Raw genomic sequence first — 10,740 nt, forward strand, 5'->3', positions numbered from 1 at the left:
GTATATAAGGTGTAAATGGGGGGGGAGCACCCCCCAGACCACCAGCAAGGGTTCCTGCTCCACACACCTATCCCTGGAACATTCCCAATGGAGCCATTGACCAAGCCTGGTGGGAGCAGGGAGACACCAGTGTGATGGGGACCCCAATAACCCCCTGTGAGCTGGGGTGTGATGAGCTTTGGAGGAAGGCTGGAGGCTTTTGGGATGGGGACCCCCAAACCTGGACCCTGCACCCCCCCCCCCAGGGTTAGGTACGAGCTCTGTCCCCATCTGCATCATGGGGATGTGCATCACGGTCCCCATCCCACTGCGCACCCCTGGATCCAGGTACAATTCCAAGGGGCTGCTGGGAGGGTTGGAGGGGGGGGGGGGGCAGTACCAGCACATCTTGGGGGCCCCCTGCACCCCTCTTCTCCTCCCCACCCCCCCACAAGGTACTGTCAGCCCAGCCTGAGCCTCCGACTGCAGGACCACGTGCCATTTCTTGCAATGGTGCCTGATTTACCCCCCCCCGACACCCCCAAACCCTCCCCTGTGCCCCCAGGGGGGGGGACAGCCCCGTTTTGGGGTGCTGCACCCCCCCACCGATAGCAATACCCCCCCAGCAGCACGGGACCAGCCACCCCGGCTGAAGCTGAAGCTTTAAATCCAACCTCCCCCGGGGTGGGGAAGGGACCCCCCCGGCCATGGGAGCCCCCCAAAGGTCCGGGTGAGGGGTCCCTTCCTTAGCACAGGCTGGTTTAGACCCCAGAGACACGTATCTGTGAGCCCCCCCCCCAAAACCTCCTGTTTTTTATGTTTTCTTTTCCTTTCCTTTTGTTTTTAAATATTCTGTACTATATTTTTAGTCTTAAACACGATATATTATATATATTTAATTTTTTTATATATATATATAAATATAAATGGTCCAAAAAGGGCGTTTATGGGGTTTCTTTTGTCCCGCGGGAGCAGCGCCGTGGGGGGGGTGGTATTGGCACAACAGGCACATGGCTCCAGTATTGGCACTGGGGACATGGATGTTCCCAATCCAAAGCATTGGCTTTTCCCACTGTTCTCCCATTGAGTTTTGGATGCTGAGGGCATCACCCATCCCCTCGAAGCCTCCTCTTGCTGAGGGATGTTCTTCAACCTGAAGTAAGTCTATAGTAGCCTGCAACCACTTGAAGGGGGATGCAGATACAGCATCATGGAATGGGCTGGAAAGGGCCTTGAGGTCATCCAGTTCCAATCCCTGCCATGGACAGGGATCCCTTCTACTGGAGCAGGATGCTCCAAGCCCCATAGACACTGCAAGGGATGGGGCAGCCACAGCTTCTCCATTCAACCCATTCCCGTGTCCCAGCACCCTCACAGGGAAAAGCTTCCACCTCCGATCCCATCCCAGTCCCCATTCCCACCCCTGCAGACCCCATCCCAGCAGCTCAGGGTGCAGCCAGGCTGTATCCAAGCTGTTTCCCCAATGCCAGGCTGGGCCCCAGAGCTGCCCCAGCTCCTCCTGGATGTGTTCCATCCATAATCCCTGCTTTCCCTGCAGACAGCCTCACTGAACGACTCCACTTCCCATTCCTGGCTGTGTTTCCATGCCTGGTTTATTATGTATGAACCAGGCAATTTCCCTGCTGCTCCCGGGACCCATCTCGGAAACCACTTTGTCATTCCTAATGGCTTGTGCTGGAGCAGGGAGCAGTGGGACCAATGGAAGCACCAGGGCACGGAGGAGAGGAGAGCATCACATCCTGGTGTGAAGCAAGCTGGGAGCTCCAGAGATCCCATATCCCATCTCCTTGCTGAAGAAGCTGCCTCCATTCCCCAGGATAGAACACCCCCTCCTCACCACCGCCTCGCTCATCCCGATGGATTCCAAGCTATTCCACAGCATCCTCCTCCTTCTCCCTTGCTCTTCCTCCTGCTTCCTTCCCCTCCTTTGGAGAGGGTGGGATTTAGGGTGAGCTGCAGGATCTGCTCCCACTTCCATCCCCATGTGCCTGTTCCCACCTTGATGGGGCTGGTGAACCCCCTGCCCTCATCCCTATGGGATCAGGGGGAGGATTCCACCAGGGATCAGCACATTCCTGCTCTCAGGAAAAGCCATCCTGGAGCAATGCTGCCAGGCAGGGAGAGGAACTCGGTCCCACAGCCTGGAGCTTGGGTAGGGACAGCCCCATAGAGCTCCAACATCCCCATGGAGCTCCAACATTCCCATGGAGCTCCAACAGCCCCATGGAGCTCCAACATTCCCATGGAGCTCCAACAGCCCCATAGAGCTCCAACATCCCCATGGAGCTCCAACATTCCCATGGAGCTCCAACAGCCACCAGCCCTGGCAGTGCTCAAGGCCAGGTTTGGAAGGGGTCCCTGCCTGTGGCTTTAAACAAGCTTTAAGGTCCCTTTATCCCAAACCATTCCATGGCGCTAGGAAGTTGGAGACCCCATCCCCATCACTATACCTATCCCTATCCCCATCCCTATACCTATCCCATCCCACCCCCATCCCCATCCCAATCCCCATCCTTATACCTATCCCTATCCCTATCCCCATCCCCATCCCCATCCCCATCCCCATCCCTATCCCTATCCCCATCCCCATCCCCATCCCCATCCCTATACCTATCCCTATCCCCATCCCCATCCCCATCCCCATCCCTATACCTATCCCTAACCTTATCCCTATCCCCATCCCCATCCCCTCCGCGCAGCCCCGCCCCACCACGGTGTTTTCTATCCCCTCGGCACTCTCGCGAGATTTGACAGACGAGACCAAGGCGTGGGGCGGGGCTTGTTGCCTCCTAACGCTGCATCCGCATCCTGCCCAGGCCAGGATGGATGCAGGGCTTGGAGCATCCTGGTCCAATGGAAGGGTCCCTGCTATGGAGCAGGATGAGCTTCAAGCTCCCTCCATCCCAACCCATTCCATGGTTCATGACCCGAGCAGGTCCCCAGCGCAGGACAACAGCGGGGGCTGGTGCAGGATCAACCCCTCCATCCCCGTTGTGTGCTTCCAGGAGCAGGATGGAGGCGAGCGCAGCTCCTCCATCGCTGTGGCTGTTCCTGAAGCCTGGGGACAGATCGGACCCCCGTCCCCTTGCTCTGTGTGTGCAAAGGGACGAACTCGGGTCCGTGCTGATCCATGCTCCCTGTGGGTGCTGTGGGTCCCGGTGGTTTCCTGCCTGTCACCGAGCCCCTGTGCTCCCCCCAAGCACCCGAGGCCAAGGAGCACATAGGCAGCTCCGAGCTTCCCGATCCCCCCTGTTCCCTTTGCACATCCCGAAACCAGGAGCTGGATGCATCCAAAGAGCCCTGCGTGGTGCCACAGGGAGGGGGACCAGAGACACCATGGCCTGGATGAGGGAATGAGGGTGTCTGGATGAGGGAATGAGGGTGTCTGGATGAGGGAATGAGGGTGTCTGGATGAGGGAATGGGGGTTTCTGGATGAGGGAATGAGGGTGTCTGGATGAGGGAATGGGGGTTTCTGGATGAGGGAATGAGGGTGTCTGGATGAGGGAATGGGGGTTTCTGGATGAGGGAATGAGGGTGTCTGGATGAGGGAATGGGGGTTTCTGGATGAGGGAATGAGGGTGTCGGGGTGCGTCCCCTCTGCAGAGGGATCAGACGGGAGGGTGAGGATCTTTTGGGGGGCCCCTGGTACTTCAAGGCCCCACAAGGTCCCTCGTGCCCTGCAAAGGGCAGTGTTGGCAGCCCCAGTGCCCTCACTGGGCTCCATCACTGCTGGACCACGGTGGCTGCTGTGGAGCTCCTGGAGCTTCCCAAGGTTCCCCTGTGGCACATCCCTGATGGACAGGACACGGTGATGGCTCAGGTCTCCATTCCCACCTTGCACTGCTGCTCCCTGTGCTTTGGGGGCATCCCTCACTGCCGCATGCCAAGGACCACATCCCATAGTGGATGCAGCTCATGTACCAGTGGGAATGATGACCTCGGGATGGATCCTGGATCCGATGGACACCCCAAATCCCTGCAGAGGATCGAGCCCGTGGCGTTTCCCAGTGTGATGGAGGGAGGAAGAGATGGACTCAGTGTTTCCCAAAGTCCTGCTTGTGGGACCCCACAGCGCCGGGTGCTTGGAGCCCCATCTCCTCATGGGTGACCCCACAGCTCCCAGCCGCTCCATCCTCCTCCTCCTCTGCTCTCGGGATCAGCTGCTTTTCCCTGGGAACTGGAACTTCCAACTCAGCCGCTTTCATTGCTGCTCAAGAGAGGCAGCGGGTCCAGCCCCTGCTCAGCTGCCTGCGCCCCTTGGGGGGACCCCAAAGGAGCTCATCCCCTCTTGGGTGCGGGTTGATGCTCATAGTGGCAAACCCCATCCCCATCCCCACCGCCTGCGGAAGCTGCTTCCCCTCATCCCTGTTTCCCACTTGGAGGGATGGAACAAGAAAGAAGCTTTTTGTGCTGCTCATGGGAAGTTTCCTTCCAGCCCCAACCCCCGCAGCAGCTCCGGGCTCTGCAATCCCGGCTGGGGGGGAAGGTTGGGGGGGTCCATTTCTGCCTCAGCACCTTCACCAGCCCCCCCACAGCATCTGCTCCTAAGGGGGTTGCTTTGGGATCCAACCAAGACCTCGCATCGCTCCAGGACATCCCTTCCCGTGCAGCTTTCCGCACCCAAAGGTGCTCGGGTCCCTCCTGTCGGGAGTGGGACCTCCCCCAGCCCCGGGGCTGCCATTCCCAAAGGAAAATGCTCCTAACTTCGGGAAGCCGCTTCCCAACGAGCTCCCCGGCGCCGGCGGGTGACCTGGCAGAGCTGTGCCGTTAATCCGGGTACTGAACCGGGATAACGGGGGGGGGGTCACCGGCAGCCCCCCGCTGAGCATCCTCATCAGTGCGGATGCCACCCCCGGCCACTTAATGATGGCGAACTAATGATGAATTAGCCGGTTGTGCCCCGCGATGCGCTCGGGCTTCCTACGGGTTTAACGGGTTTGCTCCTCCCCGTCTCTGCTTCTGCCTCTGCCGACGGAGCCGCACCGGGAGCCGAGGAGGAGGAGGAGGAGGAGGAGGAGGAGGAGGAATGGAGCGGCATTTGGCCCGGAGCAAAGCGCGGCTGCCCTCGCTGCTCCTGGCGCTGCTCGGCCTCGGGCCAGGTGAGTGCGGGGCTTGGGGGGCACCGCGTCCTCATCCCATGGGGAGGGCTGCGGACCTCATCCTGCTGCTCCCGCAGCCCCATCCCGGTCACCGCAGCATCCGCATGGTGCCTGGAATGCGGGTCCGGCTTTAACGGATCCCCCCCTGCTCCACTCCCTCACCCCTAACGTGGCTTCAAGCCATGGGGCCGCTGTCACCCCACAGAGCCCTTTAACCCCCCCAGGGCCGTGTCTCCTCCTCCTTACATAAAGCAGGAGCGAGGAATCCCCTTAATTCCCAGCGTGCTAATCCACACTTTGAATAATTCCCATAAAACCTCTGATTCCTACAGAAAGCATCTAATACTGGGGGCAGATTAGCGCAGGGGGGTTTATCTTCCTAGCGAGTAATTAGCTTGAGGAGCAAGGCGAGCTGTCAGCAGCCCTGGGGCCGGAGGGATGTGGCACAAGGTGCCAGCGCTGCGCTGCTGGTGCCAAGCCTCTGACCCAGCTCCATGCGGAATGGGCCTTGGGAGCTTTCCAGTTGCTTTTTGGATCCAATTGATTGGATACCAGAAGGGAGCGGGGGATGAGGGAGAGCAGAACCCGAGGCCGCGGTGATGGACCCCGGGCTGGAATCAGTCACGTAGCCCTGGCTTTAAGGTTTAATGGAGACTGAGTTGGGGTAATCCGGGTGCTGAGCGCAGCGGGATGCAGCGAGGTGCCTGCATCCCACCCGCCCGCAGGATGCTCGCACAGGGTCTCTGCTTCCCGGAATCCCGGGATAAACGGGATGAGGCAGGAGGAGAACGGCCTGGGGCCGCCCGCAATTCCCAGCCGGAATTTCCTCCAGCTGCTGCGTGTTCTGCTGCCTGTGTTCTGCTGTTCTGCTGCGTGTTCTGCCTGTGCTCTGCCTGTTATCTGCCTGTGCTCTCTCTGTTCTCTGCCTGTGCTCCCCTCTGCTCTCCCTGTTCTCTCCCTGTTCTGCTGCCTGGATGAGCAGCCCCTGTTTAAACACGACAGGCAGCACTCCCAAGGGAGGCTGATGGACAGACAGACAGACAGACAACACCTCCCGCCTTGGCACGGCTGCGACGAGGGGTGGGCAAAGAGCATCTTCCATAAGAAGCCCAATGAGCTTCTGCAGCCCCCCCCCCCCCAGCTCCCTTATGCCAATCCTGATCCCTCCTGTTCCCACACAGACCCCAAACCTGATGCTCAGGACCCCCAGTGTCCCCTTCTCATTCCCATGCATGGGCTCAGCATCCTTGGCCAGAGGCTTCATGGGACCCCAAAACTTTGTGATCACCCAGGGACGTGCCAGGGATTCGGTTTGGTTTAGGATTTGGCTGGAAGAAGCGGGATCGAGCCTGGGATAAGCGGGATCAGGACAACAAAAGCTCCAGTGATGTGGAGCGCTGCTTCTCCTAAAGCAAAGAGCTTGGAACGTGCTGGGGGGGGGGGGGGGGGGGGGGGGGGTTATACAAAGGCAACACTCAGAGTCTGCATTTAATCTGCTTTCATATCCAGGCACATCTGCTTCAGCCTCCTGCGGGTGGGGAGGCGATGGGGGTGAGCGTGTGTGGAGGGGATGTGGGACCCCTAACCCTGGACCCAGTGCGATGGGAGCAACACGGCTTGCCCTGGCCTCATCCGTCCCGATGGGATGGAAAAGTGCATATCCCATGGATGGGATAAGGAGAGGGAGAAGAGGAGGATGTCATCCTGGCAGCAGAGGGGAGTGGGGGGCCGCGGGGGCCGGGGCCGGCAGAGGAGACAGCTTGTGGGTAGGTGGGAGCTGCAGGAGCGAGGGAGGTGATGCTGAGATGCTGCAGAGCTGAGGATGCTGCCAAAAACACCCCACGATGGAGGCTCAGATGGGCTGAAACCCCCACGGGAACCATGGAACACTTTGGGTGTGAAGGGACCTTAAAGCTCCTCCAGTTCCAACCCCTACCACAGGCAGGGACCCCTTCCAATGGAGCAGGATGCTCCAAACCCGCATCCTTGAGCACTGCCAGGGATGGGGCAGCCACAGCTCCTCTGGGCACCCTCATAGGGGAGAATTGCTTGAGACCACCCTGGTCCTGCCCCTCGGAGGTGGCTCCATCCCATCCACGACCCCCATAGCCCCCATTGCTTTAACCCGTGTCGATCTTCCGCAGGGATCGTGGCCGAGGTGCGCGTTAACGCGGACAATGCGGGTTTGCTGCCTGGGAATTCCTCCCAGACTCTCTTGGAGCGTTGTTCTGGTGAGAGCCCGGCCGCAGCCGGGGCACGGATGGAGCACCCACATCTGAACCCGTAGATGCTTCGTTCAGATGCAGCACCCACATCTGAACCCGTAGATGCTTTGCATTCTTTAGCGAGCAGAATCCAAGCCCAGCATCTTTCCTTCCCTGCTGGAACAGGAGGTGGCTCCGGCGGGATACAGGGTCCTATGGGGGGGGACACCAGTCCCCAGCACAGACTGGGACCAGCCGGCGGCGAGGAGACCAGGGCAGGGAGATGCTGCTTCACACCCCTGTAAAGAGACCCCTTCCCAAGCGTGTCCCTGCTGTGTCCCTGTCTTATCCCTGCCGTCCCCATCCCATCCCCATCCCATCCTCACGGTGACTCTGCCTCGTCCACAGAGCTCCTGTTCGGCCAAGCCCGGCCCCAGCCCCGGCAGGTGAACGGTGTCCTGGGGGGGTCGGTGCTGCTGTCCCCGGCTCTGCCCCCCAACAGGACGGTGAAGGAGATCGAGTGGAGCTTCTCGGCCGGCACCGGGGCCACCATCCAGGTGGCAGAGCTGGGCCCCGGTGGCTTCGAGCGCCCGGACCCCAAGGACCGGTTCAAGGAGCGGCTGGAGATGTTCAACCAGACGGGGCTGAGGATCGCGGGGCTGCAGCGTGGGGACAGTGGGGTCTATGGGGCTCGCATCAAGCTGCACCCGGCCATGGTGGAGGATCAGTTCTTCAACCTCTCCATCTATGGTGGGTAAGGGTGAGGGTGAGGGGGGGCAGAAGCAGAATGTGCTTAGTGTGGGCATGGAGGTGGGGAAACTGAGGCACGGGGATGGGATATCCCAGTGTCCCCAGCCTTTGCCTGCAGCCCCGCGAGCTCATCCCAAGGCCAGAGGATGGGCAGGATGCAGCATTCCCGACCTGATCCATCCCTTGTCCCCTGCCCAGAGTCGGTGCCAAGCCCCCGCACCCGCAGCCAGCTCCTGGCCAGCACCTTGGAATGGTGCAACGTGACCCTGCAGTGCCAGGGCTCCGGGAAAGGAGCCGTTAACGTCACTTGGAAGCAGGATAACATCGAGTGGGAGCGGAGCTCGGAGCGGCACCAGCTCTCCCCCGACGGGACCACACTGCGGCTCTGGCTGCCGCCCGCAGCCACCAACGGGACCCTGGCGTGCACCGTCAGCAACCCCGCGGACCGCAGGGTCGTGCTCTTCGACCTGGGTGCTATTTGCCAAGCGGGAGGTGAGCCCCGAGCCCCGGTCCCGGTCCCGATCCCGGTCCCGGTCCCAGTCCCGGTCCCGGTCCCGGTCCCGGTCCCGATCCCTATCCCGATCCCGGTGCCGGTCCCGGTCCGGTCCCTCCGAACCCGGCTCAGCCCCAGTGCCGGTCCCTCTCCCGATCCCGGTCCCAGCCCCAGTCCCGATCCCGGTCCTGGTCTGGTCCCGATCCCGATCCCGGTCCCGGTCCCTGTCCCTCCTACCCCGGCTCAGCTCCGGTCTCTGCCCCATCCCACCGCAGGGGGACAATCGGGCTTCTCCAAGTCGGGCTACATCGTCCTGACCCTCATCCTGCTGGCGCTGAGCATGGGGGGAGCCTTCTGGTGCTGGAGGGTTAACAGCGACAAAGCGGCAGAGCAGGGTAAGTGATGCCGGGATGGGGGTGATGCCCGATGGCCGTATCCCGTTATCCCATCGCCTGCTCCCTGCAGCCGCATCCCACACGGCGCCCACGGAGGAGCCGCCCCCCGAGCCCCCCTGCACCGAGACCGAGCAAAGGAGCCCCCCGGAAGGTAATGACCAGGTGAGGCCCCGGGAGGGGCTGGGGGGAGGCCCGGGACTGGGGCATGGGGACAATGGGGACAATGGGGGACAATGGGGACATGGGGACAAGAGGACAATGGGGGTCCCAGACACACTGGAGTCATGGAAACACACTGGAGGTTGTGGCCATACTGGGGATACCAGGCACACCAGGTCACGGCCATACTGGAGGTCCCAGTCACTCCAGTGTCATGGCCATACTGGGGTGTCCAGGTCGCACCAGGTCATGGCCATACTGGGGCCTCAGTCACACCATAGTCATGATCATAATGGGGTTCCCAGTCACACCAGGTCATTGCCATACTGGGGTTGTACCGGTCACACCAGGTCATGGCCATACTGGGGTCCCAGTCACACCAGGTCATGGCCATACTGGGGATCCCAGTCACACCATGGTCATGGCCATACTGGGGATCCCAGGCACACCAGGTCACGGCCATATTGGAGGTCCCAGTCACTCCAGTGTCATGGCCATACTGGGGGTGTCCCAGTCACAGCAGGTCACGGCCATACTGGGGTCCCAGACACACTATGGTCATGGCCATACTGGGGATCCCAGTCACTCCAGTGTCATGGCCATACTGGGGTCCCAGACACACTATGGTGGTGATCATATTGGGGTCCCAGTCACACCAGGCCATGGCCATACTGGGGTCCCAGTCACACCATGGTCATGATCATACTGGAGTCCCAGTCACACCATGGTCATGGCCATACTGGGGTCCCAGTCACACCATGGTCATGATCATACTGGGGTCCCAGTCACACCAAGTCATGTCCATACTGGGGTCCCAGTCACACCATGGTCATGATCATACTGGGGTCCCAGTCACACCAAGTCATGTCCATACTGGGGTCCCAGTCACACCATGGTCCCACGCCTACGGGACACCCAGGGGTGCAGAGCACACCCCAGGGTTCCCCTGGGCCCCTCCTCAGCCCCCCCATTGCTGCCGCAGGGCCCGGCTCCCACCGGGAATGAGGAGGAGCAGAGCACGGAGCAGAAGGCACCGGTGACCACAGAGAACGAGCAGCTCCAGAGGGCACCAGGGGACACGGGCGCGGAGGTGACATAGACCCAAAGGTACCAAAGGGCACAGGGGGGGTCTGTATGTGGGACCCCCCCCCCCCCCAAGCTCCATCCATCTCCATTCTGTCCCACAGCACCAGCAGAGCCGGAGCATTGGGAATTCCGGAAGGGCTGTGCCATGTGTCGTGTGCCAAATCCGAACCCTCCGTCTCGGCTCCGGGGGGGGACAGACAGACAGACGGACACGTGTCCCCCCCCCACCCCACTCCGGTTCCTCTCCAACCTCCTTGTCTGATGCTCTCCAAGACTGTTTGTGGAGTGGGATCCTGGACCGAGGCAGGGATGTGGTGGTGGAGCTGGGGGACACTCTATGGCTCTGGGATGCTCTGGATGCTCCGGGATGCCCCAGGATGCTCTGGGGTGCTCCAGGATGACCCGGGATGCTCTGGGATGTCCAGGATGCTCCAGGATATCTCTGGGATGCTCCGGGATGTCCCTGGATGCCCTGGGATGCTCTGAGATGCCCATAATGCCTCAGGGCACTCTGGGATGCTCTGGGATGCCCTGAGATGCTCTGGGATGCTCT

General features: G+C 61.0%; 1 protein-coding gene across 1 annotated transcript; it reads left to right on the plus strand.

Annotated features, from left to right (window-relative positions):
* The first annotated feature begins 5,027 nt into the window (after positions 1 to 5,027).
* On the plus strand, positions 5,028 to 10,200 carry LOC115947529 (SLAM family member 8-like). The gene is made up of 6 exons (XM_034071328.1): positions 5,028 to 5,100; positions 7,713 to 8,054; positions 8,253 to 8,546; positions 8,823 to 8,942; positions 9,013 to 9,104; positions 10,084 to 10,200. The coding sequence occupies exons 1-6, from the start codon at positions 5,028 to 5,030 to the stop codon at positions 10,198 to 10,200; spliced, it is 1,038 nt and encodes a 345-aa protein (XP_033927219.1).
* Positions 10,201 to 10,740: the final 540 nt, after the last annotated feature.

This window comes from Melopsittacus undulatus, chromosome 20, assembly GCF_012275295.1.
Source record: "Melopsittacus undulatus isolate bMelUnd1 chromosome 20, bMelUnd1.mat.Z, whole genome shotgun sequence".
Taxonomy (NCBI): Eukaryota; Metazoa; Chordata; class Aves; order Psittaciformes; family Psittaculidae; genus Melopsittacus; species Melopsittacus undulatus.